Genomic DNA, 14,324 nt, shown 5'->3' with positions numbered 1-14,324 from the left:
GCCTTAATTCACTATAAGCATGTAAGTTGAAGACCTTTAGTTGAAGAGAGTGAGTTGAGATACTTCAACTTATTCTCTTCAACTAAAGATCTTCTGAGGTCACAATCTCAGGAGATTGATAGTTGTCTAGGGTGACTCTTAGGTCAGTCACCTCTATTTCCTCTTCTGAATATGGACATTATAATTTGCAATGCTTGCCTCTCACAGGTTGTTTTGTACAAAGTGCTTTATAAAATCTAATATGGATACACAGTAAAGTACTGGAATAGAATTGTCTGGTCATTCTTGAAGGGACACATTGGACTCTCTGAGGCAGGAGTTCTTGGAGCATGTTGGGTGTACCATGTCCTCTAGCAATCTGCTATTTAATTTTTAGTGATAGCATTCTTGTTTGGGTACAAATTAGTATAGTTATATTGGGTACAACATGCAAACTGAAATGTTCAGTTGTGTATGATTCTTCTCGACCCTATTTGTGATTTTTCTGACAAAGATGGTTTGCTGTTTTTTTCTCCAAAGTAAAGTGACTTGGCCAGCTGGCCATGCTGGCACACAGCTAATGCCAGATTTGAGCTCAGGATGTTGAGTCTTCCTGACTTCAAGCGCAGCATTCTATTCACTGTGCCACTTAGCTATTCCACAAGAATTAGCAGTGAGATAAAGCAGAAAAAAAATCTTTGGCTGGGAACCTGGACAATTAAGATCCAGTACTATCCTTTAACATGATACCTTGAGGATCAGTTTCCTCTTATAAAATAAGTGGGTTGAGTTATGATGAACTCTATGGTCCTCTTCCAATGAGATATGAGACCCTCCTGGTTTTTCACTTTTCTCCTCCTTCATTCAGATAAAAGGTAGTAGGCTGGGTTAAGAGTCTAAATATTTCTGGTCTTGCTGACTTGAACAATCTGTGTGATTTAGTGTAAAAATCCCTGGATTTGTAGTTAGGATCTTAGAATGAGAAGAAAACTTAGAAATCACCTGGTCCAACCTTCTTATTTTATAAAGAACTGAGGATCATACTTGTAATGTTCTCTTAAATGTAATCATTCTCTGAGAGCAGGTATCTTGGGGGGCTTCTGGAGGCAGCCTTAGTTTCAGTCCAGTTCAATAATTACCTCAAATGCAGCCAGCTGTTAAAAGTTCAGATCCTTTATTTTCTCTTCCAAAATAGCCCGGTTAGTTTTCTTAGAGGCCTATCTCTCTCCTTAGTTCCAAGAGCTCTTGCTGCTAGTCCTTTGCCTCTGCCTCTGCCACCTTCAGCCTCTCGTTCAACTCTGACTCCAAAAGCCTCCAGCCAGTAGAAAGGTCGAATATATGGAATGAATTGTCTCCTCCTCCAAGAGTGGGATTATGGGTTCCTGATTTGTGAATCTTCCGGATTTGTGAATCTCCTCGACTGAATCCTGACTTGTGAATCTTGTAGAACTCCAATGAGTACTAAATACATTAGTGAGCTAGAGAACTGCTAAGCATGATGCTAAAATTAGACAACCAACTTAGCATCTTGTAAGAATCCTAACACATACTATGCCTCAGTTTCTCCCTCCATAAAATGACCTCACAGGTCCTAAGTGTAGAAGAACTGGATCCATCTTTCTTCTGATTATGAATTCTGTACTCTCAAGAATTGAATTTAAATTTCAGATCTGTTCCTTATGGTTTCCATGCTCCCAGACAAGTCCTCTTTGGATGTCAAACCAGATGATGTCTAATTCCACCTGGAGCTCAAATATTTCTATACTTGGGTTCAGATGAGCTGAAGTCTCATCAACCTGAGAACATCTCCTCTTGGATATTTGCTAGGGGGTTTTCATGAACATGATGAGTGGCTGGTGATAGTAGGGATGAAGAAGGCAGTACAGAACCTACAGGGGCATTTAAGATAGGTGTATAAAAATTTGCAAGGCAGAAGTTGTGGGATTGCACATTTATTATCAAATAGCTTTAAGATGCTTCTCAAGGACACCTATCAGGTAGGCAGTTCTGAAGTATTGGGGAGCAGAGTTGAGTTTTCAGTGTCTCCTATGCCCACCCCAGGTATTACACTGTGCCCTGGGCCTATCTGGCTCTTGTTTGTGAGTTTAGGGAGTATCCTAAAAATGTAGAGATAGGATTAGGGTGGAGCTCCCTCCCTGTTCTTCCCAGTCTTTGGCCTAAGTACCCTGTAGGGAGTAACTTCTATATTTAATCTTGAAGCCTAACAAAAATAGAGGTGTGATCAGGGTGGGAGTGTGTTAGAAAGAGAAGGAAAGGGAAGTCCAAGGGATTGTTGTGATAGGGTTTGGGACAAGTATGGGAGGACAGAGTAGAAAATGCAATGTTGAAGAGTAGAAAACTGAAGCAAGCTAGTTGAAGGGTTGCCAAGAAACCTGGGGGAGGGAGGAATTTCTTTTTGGGGAGGTAAAGTCCCTACAGGCCCAAGAAACCTGAGAGAATGGCTAGTTACAAGAGCAGCCTAATCAAGGCTAAGGAAAAGCAGGGTTAAGTAGTATCTTCAATTCTCCTTCCTGAACCTCAGTTTTCCCCTCAGTAAAATAAAGGCCTCCCAACTCTGCTCCTTTGAGTCTAGGAATCCAGTTCTGGCTCTGACATTATATTTCACTAAGGGAGGGGTATTTGTATTTAATAACTATTGACTCACATGATGCTCCCATTATCAAGAGTGATCTAAGCCTTGAGAAGGGAGAAGGTGAAAGGAGATGAAGGTAATAAGCAATCTAAGTAATTATTTTTAAAAATATATATAAAATATTAAAAAATAAAGCACTCTTCTCAGAAATAAGTAGTTCTAATCATCTTTCCCCTAGATGAATCAAGAAGTTAAATGGCCCTATTTTGGAGGCTTTTCACAGATGCATGTACCTGTGTGTGTGTGTCTGTGTGTGTCTGAATATTTTGGGAAGGAGGTGGAGGCTGTACGCTCATATAGTTGTGCTCTCCTCTCTGACCCGATGACATGGATCTCAAAGAGAGGAGCCTATAAGCACCATGGAAGGCTAGGGCAGGGGACCTGTACCCCCGGCTCTCAGGTAAGAAAGATGCCTGGAAGCTTGGAGTGACCACCGTCCAGCTGCTCTGCCACAGAAGCACAGGGCTGTCCTTTTCATCCTGGAGGAGGAAGGGGATGATGGGCTCAGAAGAAGAGGAATGATGGGAGAGGCCTGTGTCTTCATGAAAGGCCTCCCCCTCCTGGAGTCAGGGTTGAAAGAATCTTCGGATAATGAATCGACCCAAGAGCACCATCCCCAAGATTGTCATCACGTACCAAATGGAGTTGTTGGAGAGGTCCAGGGCTGCCACCTAGAGACGAGATGGGCATCACAGAAGGCACAGGAACGAGGGGGTAAGGAGCAAGATGGAAGGAGAATCTGACAGGCCGCCACCCTGGGCCCACCCCCTGATTTCTGGAATAATTCATCCTGTCTTAACCCTTTCCCCTCTATTCTATTCCCTAATACCTTCCCTAGCCCTAGGGCCCCTGCTCACCCAGCCCCCGTTCTGGGCAATCCAGCGGGTGACAAAGTGTTGGAGCATGAAGTCAGCCACGAAGCGAGCCACATGGCCCAGGAAGCCAGTCAGACCCCTCCGATAAACATATAGTGCCAGCCGGTAGCCAAAGCCCAGCAGTGCCACCACTCGGCCCCAGTTGATGCCGCTTTCAAATAGGCTGTGAGAGGTAAAAAGCCTCAAGTGAGTGACTTCTCTATTCATCCCTTCCCTCCTTGTCCTCCCCTCTGACCCTTTGGGATTAGGAAGGTGGCCCAGGTGTAGAACACAGCAGCCTAAAAGAAGGAGGTAGGGAACATCTTTAACCAAAAAGCTTCTTCTTGGAGTTGGGGAGAATCTATGTCAGTTTCTAGGAAGACTAAAAGTCAGACACAGCGTGGGACAGCAACACCTGCTGAGAGGTTGCCCTAAAAGGATGCTCTCATCTTGGTACAGCAGTTCTTTTACCATTAGGGAGTACAACCAGATAGTAGATTCCCTCTATTCACCCAAGCCCACTTAGCCTCAGGATGAGTCCTACAGTTCAATTAAACATTAATTAATTGCATGTTATTATTCACCTGGCACCCTGTATTCAGATAGAATACAGGAAAGAAACAATGCTTTCTCTCAAGGAATTTACATTTTAATAAAACAAAATTCTGGGCCTGGGTCTCCTGGAGGGATACCATCTGGGCTCACCCCAAAGGGTTAAAAAACTGGCCACAGATGGACCACCTCTCAGGCTGGTTGTCAGAGACCATATCTCCTCTACACCCACTGACATGCAACCTGCCTATTATTTCCAGGTGACTTCCACTTCTCCCAGTACAGAATGTCCAACAGAAAGAGAAATAGTGGAGGAAGGATAGCTTAAAGCATGGGGGCAGAGAAGAAGGGATTTACCTGCAAGCCGAGGAACCACAGCTAGCCTGACATCCCGCAGGGAGAGCAGGGAGAAAGAGGACAGAAGTGGAAGTTAGGTCCTGGGAAGCTCAAAAGAGAATGAGGATGACACATGGGGAATAACTCGCATCACATCCCCTGCCCACCTTTGGAGTCTAGGCCAACAAACATCTCTCATTCCTAATGTTAATCACAAACTGAACTCTAATAGAAAAATAAGGTAGCCTTTTTGTTGTTATTTGGTCATTTTAGTCACTGCCAACTCTTTATGACCCCATTTGAGGTTATCTTGGCAAAGATTGAAGTGGTTTACCATTTCCTTCTCCAGTGTATTTGAGGAAACTCTAGTAAACACAGTGAACTGATTTGCTCAGGATCAAGAGCTAGGAAGTATCTGAGGTCAGATTTGAACTCAGAAAGTTGAGCCTAACCTCAGCTCTAATATAATGCTCACCCCGCCTCAAATGTCCAGCATAGCAGCAGCTTTCATGCTAATGAGGTCCTGGGTCACTTGGTGGGGTTGGCAGAAAAAACCTGAAGTATTGATAAGATTACTCCCCGAGTCAAGTAAGAAAGAGCACTGATGGAGATCTGCTCAATCTTATAGACCTGCCCCCCTCCCCCACATGGAGGTCATGGATAATCCCATCTTACTGCATCTAATCAGAAAGTCAAGTAATATCCAACATGGTTAAATATCAAAATTGGTTAAATTTTCTTTATAAATCTGTCTGTGGCCCACACCATCTTTGTTGCCTTTGCCTCTTTGCCTCATGATGTCTTTCTCCTTATAGCTAACTAACTCTTTGAAGGTGTTAAACTCTTCTATGGATTTAATTTGCCAATCAATAGCATATTCCCACTTCACAGAGTATTTTCTTTCTCCTGATTAATTGTGAGTTCCACTGGAGAACTTGATTTTCTCAATGTTAATTGTTAAAACTACCTTCCCTGCTAATTATATGCTTTCTGAAATCCATTTCATATTTACTATTCCTGGTGTCTATTTTACCTCTTCATTTTGTCTATAACCTCTTCTCATAAACAAACCTATCTTTTGTCAAAGACAAAAGCCATTGTGAATTCAACACAGGATTGAATCTCAACTTTTGGTGTCAAAGAGCATTTAGTGTCAGTTGCTCTCCTCAATCTCATCTTTTGGTGTTGAACCTCAAACACAGTATTGCCTCATTTCTATTTTCAGGGGATTGAAGAGATTTTAGGACCAGCAGTATTTGGGGATCAACCTTTCTTGCTGCTCTTCTTTCTTGCTAAGGAACAAGGTAAACTAGACTAAGAGCAATCCTTCCTATTCCATCTCTATGTCACAAATTCTAGAAGGAACTCTGTTTTTTAGAGGATCATGGGATTTAGAATCATCTAGTCCAACCCTGCAGTCTTACAAAGGAAGGAACTAAGGGTTAGAGGAAATTACTCCCCCCCCTATCATACAATTAGTCAGTGGCAGAGTCAAAAAGAAAACTGAGGTCTCCTTCTCAGGGGAAACGGAAAACAACAACCACAACAAAATGGAGTCAATTGTAGGGAGTGACCACCTATCCTTATCCTCCTAACAGTCACTGCTCACATTTCTATAGGGCTTTTAAGAGCCTTTCCTTACAACTGTTCTCTAAAAAGCAGATCTGCATTTTTTGAAATAGCCTCCCAGGAAAAAGCCTATCTTGTTTCCAAGTGAAAGATACACAGTAATACTCACTCTAACCATCACAGGGGGTGGGACTACAGAAAGGGAGTTGCTACAAAGTAACAGGTGAACACAAAAGCAATATAAGGAGACAAGTTGCCACTTGTGAGACTGGACAGGACACAGAAAGGAAAGGAAGGAGAGGTTCCTTGAAAGTGACCTTGGAAGAATTGGGGGAAGCAGATACCTGGAGGCGATCTTGACGAAGCTCTCATAGGCAGTTTCCGGGGTGGGCTGCAAATGCTGCAGCATGGCCTCAAATTCTGAGTTATACCTGCGAATGATGTTATCCCCAATGATGGCCAGCTGTCGGCCCACCTGTTCTGTGGTGCTGGGGCAGTAACAGAAAAACAGAGAATGTCAGGACTGCCACAAGAAGAGCCCTTATCTTTGTTCCCTCATCTTTAGGGAATAATTCCACACCCAAACTGTTAGACCTGAATCTGTGAATAAATACACAGGAGGCCCAAATTTTGAGAACAGAGTTCCGGAAATTGATGGTAGAGGAGAAGTGGGTTGAGGGCAGAGCTTTGCATGAATGAGGAGGGTAAAAATAAAAGAGATGAGATGGAGAGGAACTCAAAGAGGGTTTGTATGTATACATGACAATATATGTAAAGAAAAACAACAAGCAAAAATCTTCCCAGTAGAACCCTGGTCTCCTGGGCTGAGGTTTTCTTTCACTTTCTGACCACTTAGCATTTCTAGTCCACTTGAGCTAGTGATCTTCAGAAATATCCCCTATTTTCCCTTATGGTTGCCACCAAATCAGATTCTTGACTGGGCACTCTTCTTGATAAAAAGCCTTCTTACTCTAGTTCTTAAAATTAAAGTATTCAGAATCTTCAGAGAAACGGATCTTAGGAAAAGTCTGGAACCAGCTGCCATGATCCTTAGAGATTCATATCTGTGGCCATTTGTCTACCTGTATACCAAATCAATTCCCTCCTTTTTTGGCTTCAGAGTTCATCTCTATTCTACCCTACTCCCATTCTTTACCTACTTGGTGACTCTGTCCTAGACTCATTGATAGAACCTAAGCAACATATGTCTTTCCCAGTGTTTAATCTATTAGTTCTGTTTTCCTTTTGGGGTTTTTGGATACCTTCCTCCTAATTCTGCATTTCCCTTACATGGTTCCTTTGTAGTGGCTTTTCCACCCCCTTCCCCCCAACCTGATCCTCACCTTCCCCTTAAAAAATTTAATAATATTGCTGTTGAGGCATTTCAGTTGTGTCAACTCTTCTTGACCTCATTTTGGATTTTCTTGACAAAATATTGGAATGGTTTGCCATTTCCTTCTGGCAGAGGCACATTTTACAGATGAGGAAACTGAGGCAAACAGGGTTAAGTGATTTGCTCAGTCATATAGTTAGTAAGTATCTGAGGTCAATATGAAATCTAGTCTTCATCACTTCAAGCCTGGTATTAGTATCTACTGTGCCACTTAGCTGACTTACACAATTTAATAAGATGTACCACACAGCACACCACAGAATTTTCACCTTTTTTGGTTGCTGTTGTTTGCTTTCTTGTTTTTTTTTCCTTTCTCATTTTTTCACCTTTTGATTTATTTTTCTTGTGCAGCATGATAAATACATAAAAGTGTTTAGAAAAAGAATATATACCACAAATACTTTTTACACAATAAAAATACACACAACTTCAATTAACAGCTAGGGAAAGGGCCATTTCATTACAAAATGGAGTTATATATGTGTGTGCATGTATGCATATGCATGGGTATTCACACATATGTAGAAGTTTTTGCATTTCTTCATATACTTGCTTCCCTCCCTCACCTGCTGAGCTCTTGTGGCAGGGTGTCCATTTCTGGGTCTGCAAGGACAGCATCTCCCTCACTTTCCTGCTCTTGTTGATGGCGATAGAAGACATAGCTTCGGAAAACCTCTTCAGTCTGTAGAGCCACCTGTTCCTCTGTGAACCAAATCCTCAGTGTTAGGTTCAGGTGGGAGGTAGGAGACAGGGAGACGGAGCATTCTCTCTTCTATGCTACCCTTCTTCCCTATTCTACCTTCCTCTACAAGGACTTAAAGCCATCCTTTTATCTTTTAGAGTACAAGTCTGAAAATATAGAACACAAAATGTCCTAGCTGGTAGGGAGCACTTGGCCCAGCCATTCAGACAAGGAAACTGAGGCTCAGACAGGGCAAGGCAGCAGATGGCAGAGCTGGGATTTAACTCTAAATCTAGAGAGAATTTTCCTTGTGACTAACCCCTAAGATAACCCCTAACTACTTCCATCTTTACAACCCCATCAGAGAAGAGTAAAAAGCCAAGAGTCAGGTCCCCCTCATTCTCTCTCCTCTCCCCAATTCTATCTCAACTCTCCTTCTTCCCAGAAGGTATTCCTTAGACCTAGAAGGGGGAGAGGAATACTCTTACCTGCAGTAGATGAAGGGGCTCGAACCCGGCTCACCTGCCTAGAAGCCATACTGAAAAAGATGATAGCAGCCTGGAAGAGGAGGAGATTAATTGATGTTGGGAGAGAAAAAGAAAATAAAAACAAGAGTGAGCAAGGGTGTCTGTCCCTAGTTCAGAGGTTTTTAACTGTTCACTAGATGAGCCAGACACCCTATCTACACACATGGCGACATACTGGCTAAAGTGTAAGATGAGGCACCTTTTGCCCTAGCCTAGCCCAGACTTTTATGTGGTTCCTATATCACCATGCCTAGCAAGGCTTGTCCCCTTTGTCTGAACCTCTTGATAAAGATCACCAGTAGTGGGGGAGGGGAAGGGATGCTGGCTCAGGGTAAAGCATAAGATCAAAGCATCTGAACTGAAAAGAACAAACTTAAGTAGACTTCTGGGCCCAAACTACTTAAATTGTGGGTTATGAAGCCATACGGGATTGTAAAACTGAATGTGGGGAGGTTGTGAAAAATTTGGCAATAGTAAAGTAAAAAAAGCAAAATATATCAATTATTCCACCAAGATTCTTTATATAAAAATAAATAAGCACATCCATGTCATTTACATGCAAATTTGCTTCCATCTTTAATAAATAGTAAAATTATATGTGTACTAAAAGACTGTTTTAAAATAAATTTCTTTATGATTTATCAGTAAATATTTGGTTTGTATACCTATTTTATATATCTATACACTTAGGGTGGAAGAAAAATTTCTCAGGCAAAAAGAGTTTGCCAGTGGAAAGTTTAAGAAGCCTGATATAATCCACACCATTGAAACCTAGAAAAGTTGGGACTTGCCTAAATTCATGTAGATAATAAATTGCAGATTCTATTTGAATTTGAATCCAGTTCCTCAGATTATAATCTCAGCTCTTTTTCCAGGGTTTTGATCACACTCCATTCCAACCCAGGTTAAATCTGGTAAACATCAAGGGGAGGAGGCAAAGAGGGGAAACATGAAAAGAAGGGAATAGGGAATGGGTGAGTGGGGGGCTGCTAAAAACCATATACTTGTTATTGTGTTGTATCACATTGCTGTAACCTTCTCCACATCCTGCCTTAGGTCATGGAGAAGTTCTAACCTTCTCTCTGATCTCCTCCCCCAAGTCAGGCATTTCTGTTATAATATTTTCTAGTACTTAATTTTTCTGTCCTTTTAAATGATAATAATGACAGCTAACAGCTTTAAGGTTTGCATGAGTTTTACAAAGATTATCTCTTTTTATTCATGGGAAATAAGTCCTATTATTGCTATGATTAGCATTACTAATAATATGTTTACCATCATATTTTAGTTATAATGTATTATATTTAATATTAGTGCATATACTACAATAGTAATATCATTAAAATAATATTTTTGCAAATTATTTTACAGATGAGACAACTGAGGCAGGCAGAGATTAAGATACTTGCTTATAAGTATCTGAGCTCTTTACTACTTAGCTGCCTTGATAAATGCATAAATCTTTTAATCACTTGTGTTGAATGGATTACAGGTTTCTAGAGAGATGGGCCTATATCTTATCTATCTTTATTATTAGTAGCAGGATATACAGTAACAAGTGCTCTTGATAAATGTTTGTTAAATTGCTGAATGAATGGTGCTTTATTGCTACAAAAATTACTATACTTGTGGGTTGTGGTTGGGCCCTAGCAAGGATGACTCAATTTATAATCTACTTTCAGGCTCCCTAAAAACTGGCACCATCTGAGTTGATTTCCTCACTAACAAGACTGATTGATAGATAATTGCAGCTCCCACTTCCCAGCATATCAATAACAAAGATTTTTATATACAATACATCTCTTTCTAGATCCTCACTACAACTTGGTAAAGTCTATGAAGTCAACAAGGCAGGTATTATAATCTCCACTTTAAGGATGAAGAGCCTGAAGCCAAGAGAGAAGATTTAAGAAGCTTGGCAGTGAGTAGAGCACCAGCCTTGAAGTCAGGAGAACCTGAGTTCAAATCTGGACTCAGACACTTAACACTTCCTGGCTTTGTGACTCTGGGCAAGTCACTTAACCCCAATTGCCCCAGCCAAAAAAAAATTTTTTTTTTAAATTAAAAAAAAGCTTGCCCAAGGTCACCCAGCCAACAAGTAGACAGGAAATGTCCTTCCTATAAAATCATCCATAGATATCTTTGTAATACTGCCCTGTAGGGGTCTGGATAGAGGATATTGGGGTAAAGGTGAGATAGGAAGACAGATGAACACTCAGGGCAAAATGTATCCTAAAATCTCCATCTGTGTAATTGGGATCAGCAGACTCAGGTTCACATTTATATCCCATGTTAGTAACTAAAAAGGTTAATAATGATTACATAACCAACAATAACTTACATTTTGGATTATAGGATCTGTAAGGAACCTTAAAGATCACTCCCCCATTTTGTGGGTAGGTGCTACAGTGGATAGGTTTTGTAGTCAGGAAGATTCTCCTTCCTGAGTAAAAAATCTAGCCTCAGACACTAGCTGTATGGACCTGGGCAAGTCATGTAATCTCCATCTGCCTCAGTTTCCTCAACTTAAAATGAGAATAATAATAGTACCTATATCACAGGGTTGCAAATCTGGTGTTCTAGATATTTTATGGTTCACAAATGTCTGTTTTATAAACATCCCATTAAACAAGCAGGGCAAATGTTATTTAATCACCTCCCCCCCCCCCCCTTTTTTTTTTTTTTTTGCTGAGGCAACTGGAGTCAAGTGACTTGCCCAGGGTCACACAGCCAGGAAGCATTAAGTGTCTGAGGTCACATTTGAACTCAGGTCCTCCTGACTTCGGGGCTGGTGCTCTGTCCACTACACCACCTACCTACAATTCTCCCTTCCCCTTTTTTCTTTGAAGAAAAAACTGAGCCTCAGAGAAATACCGTGGATTGAATGAGTACTAAGTATCCTAGCTCTATAGATAGAGCTAGAAGCCAAGCTCTCTGACTCCAAGTCTAGTAATTTCTTTTAGGCTTAAGAATACAAGAAAAGCAGTCGAGGACAGAACACCCTTGGAATTTGTATTCCTCTTCCCTTTGCCCTCTGAAAATCCTCAGGGTACCTCTGCCACCATCCTGGGTTACTTTGACAACCTGCTAATAAGAGGTTAGAATTTCCACAAAGAAGTCCATGGAATCAAATCAGAGAACTTTTCTCTAAAGCCAGGAAGCCTTAGGTGTGATTGAAGGAAGAATTGCCTGAAATGCTTCTATACCCTCACCATTCTGACCCACGCTGCCTGCCTGGCCTGCTAATGTCACCCATCATGCACCTGTGCTACCACTTTGTCAACTTCCTGCTTTCTACCTCCCCACTCATCCCATTTTTTTCTCCTCTCTCTCTCTCTCTCTCTCTCTCTCTCTCTCTGACTTTTAGCACCTCACTCTCTGAACTCCAAATGAGGAAGGAACAGAAAGAATTTCCTGGAAATGAGTTTACTTTCAGTTTAGGTTTTTCCTTCAGTATCTTGCTCTAAGCCCCCAGCAGCTACCATCATAGCCTTTACAAAACTGCACCTCTGCCCTCCTACTTGTATCCTTGGGGCTAAATCTATAGAGGGAACCCCAGGCCCCACCCCAACAAAGTCCTAATTTTTGAAGGTCCTTATTTCATAGGACCCTAGATTAGGCCCATAGAATCTAAGGGATTTGTCCAAAGTCACATAGGTGAGACTTGGGATTTGAATCCTGTTCCTTTTACTCAGGATTCTCTTTGCCACCTATGCTAGACTCCTTCAGGCTCAGGGTCATTTTAGGAGTCCTCTTTCATTTTGCTTCCTAAGGTATCCCCAATTTAAGGGCTCGGTACCTGGAGGCTCTGTTTTCTCTTCTTCCATTACTTGCTACTTTCAGTTTTCTTTTTCACCTCTCACACCAAACATACACTTTAGTAGTGAAGTATGTTAAGATTTGGAGAGTTATATGACAACCAGGTCTCATCAAAACAGACGTTTGCCTGGCACACCCACCCCCATTCTGCTTTGTAGAAGTTTGTAACACATTCTGATAAGGCTCTCTTTCCTCTTCCCCGCTACCCCAATCTACTGGACTCTAAATCTGACTCCCCATCAGAAGCAGACAGCTTCCCTGGGATTCTGTGACATATTTTACTGCTGAGGCCCTTGGATTCAGGACCCCATCAGGGGCTGATTCCAAAGAAATAGTTTCAGATCCAGTGACTACATAAGAAATACCACCCTTTCCCCTACCAGAGGCCTAGCTCTGATTTTTAAGAGTGTGTTTTGGGGGATAAGAGAGGTCTTGGCCTTAAAGTCTCAGAATGTCCCTACTTAACATCAATATTTCTCTTCCTTTGGATTCATAGCAGTTTAGAAAAAGACATTTGAGGAGGAATGGCCAGCCTAGGGATTTTCATTCCCCAATAACCTGTACCTTTTTTTGGCTATGAGAAAAGAATTTCCCTGCTTTTTCTTGGGAATGCAATCTAACAGATCCAGGAAGCCTCAATTCTGAGAGCTTCACAAGTTTGGAGCCAGAGGATAGGAAAGTCAGGCAGATTACCCAAAGGAACCCCAACTCAGTCTACAGCCCAGATAGCTGATGGCCAGGGCAGGGCCTTGAAAAGCCCAACCATGGGGTTAGCTGCAATGGCCCACCTTGGAGAGCTTTTCCCTGGGCCAGGTAAGGGTGATTCCTATATTCTGGCAGGAGGTTCTTCCACTAAAGCTCTCATAACCATGTAGAGGTCCTGGACAGGGTGTGGACAGAATGAGACTCAATGCCTAGTATCCCAGGTCTCAAAGGATTGGGGGTGGTAGAATGGGACTTACCCTGGGACTGCTGTCCCGGTGTACCCAGGAACAGAAACCCTAAGGCCCCAGCTTCCAGGAACCTGCAGCGGCAGCGGCAGCGGCAGCGACAGGGGCAGCGACAGCGACAGCGACAACAGCAGCAGCAGCAGCGACAGCGACAGCGACAACAGCAGCAGCAGCAGCAGCAGCGGCAGCAACAGCAGCCGGCCGCTGCAAGGAGCAATGGGTTAGTCCATCCGCCTGCTCCCAGACGCATCTCTTTCCTGTTCAGCTTAGATCCAATCACAGAGCTAAGGTGGAGCTGAGCAGGGGGCTGGTGAGCTCCCTCTAGAGGACTCTTTTTTGGGAGCATCTGGGTCCTGATGGCTATTGACATGCTTCCCCTTAGTAGGAGAGCCTTCAGCCTTCTAGCTCAGTGTAGAGGGAGGGAAGGCTGGGAGCCTGAAGGCCCACTCAACTACCAGTCAGTAGCATCATCTCCTCCTGGCTCCCAATCCAAGACTTTAGTTCTGGTCAGAAAAACAGAGGGAAGACGTGATTCTCACTATCTGTCTTTTTTAAGCTACCCCTTCTCCTTGTCTCAGCTTCAGCTTCTCCCCACTCAGTCCATCTCCAAACCACTTCTCTCAGGAAGTCAAAGCTCCGTGGACAGAGGCTGTACCTAAGTTGTATGGAACGCAAGTCTGAGTCCCTTGTGTCCCCATTTCTAGAGGGATAATGACAATAATAATAGTGACCACATATATTGCTTTAAGGTTCATAAAGTACTGTACATATATTATTTCATTTGAGACAATAAATGAAATATGATCTCATTATATATTATATAATAAAGTATGATATGATTTTATAGGGAAAAATAAAAAGATAGTGCTTTTTCTGTAGTGCTTTAAGCATTAAAGAGAGATATTTGCCTCTTAAAAGAGAGAGAGGACTCACATGGAAATATGTTTTAAAAAATGAATGTACATGTATAATTCAAAAAAATAAAATTAGGAAAATGAGAGAGAGGTAAC

The 14,324-nt window shown here is 42.2% G+C and overlaps 1 protein-coding gene across 2 annotated transcripts; it reads right to left on the bottom strand.

The window, feature by feature from the left end:
- Positions 1-1,919: 1,919 nt before the first annotated feature.
- Positions 1,920-13,580, bottom strand: BAK1 (BCL2 antagonist/killer 1). Of its 2 annotated transcripts, XM_012548977.3 has the most exons (7): positions 13,327-13,580; positions 8,507-8,576; positions 7,903-8,038; positions 6,288-6,431; positions 3,490-3,670; positions 3,269-3,303; positions 1,920-3,111 (listed from the first exon to the last, which is right to left on the bottom strand). In XM_012548977.3, exons 2-7 carry the CDS (start codon positions 8,553-8,555, stop codon positions 3,000-3,002), a joined length of 657 nt encoding a protein of 218 aa, XP_012404431.1. In that variant the 5' UTR covers positions 8,556-8,576; positions 13,327-13,580; the 3' UTR covers positions 1,920-2,999. The 2 variants fall into 2 exon arrangements, with proteins under 2 accessions (XP_012404431.1, XP_003769014.1); XM_003768966.4 differs by having other exon boundaries at positions 3,021-3,303; positions 13,327-13,578.
- Positions 13,581-14,324: the final 744 nt, after the last annotated feature.

Source organism: Sarcophilus harrisii, chromosome 4 (genome assembly GCF_902635505.1).
Source record: "Sarcophilus harrisii chromosome 4, mSarHar1.11, whole genome shotgun sequence".
NCBI lineage: Eukaryota > Metazoa > Chordata > Mammalia > Dasyuromorphia > Dasyuridae > Sarcophilus > Sarcophilus harrisii.
Note: the sequence above shows the minus strand (reverse complement) of the source record. Positions and strands in the feature narration are given on the sequence as shown.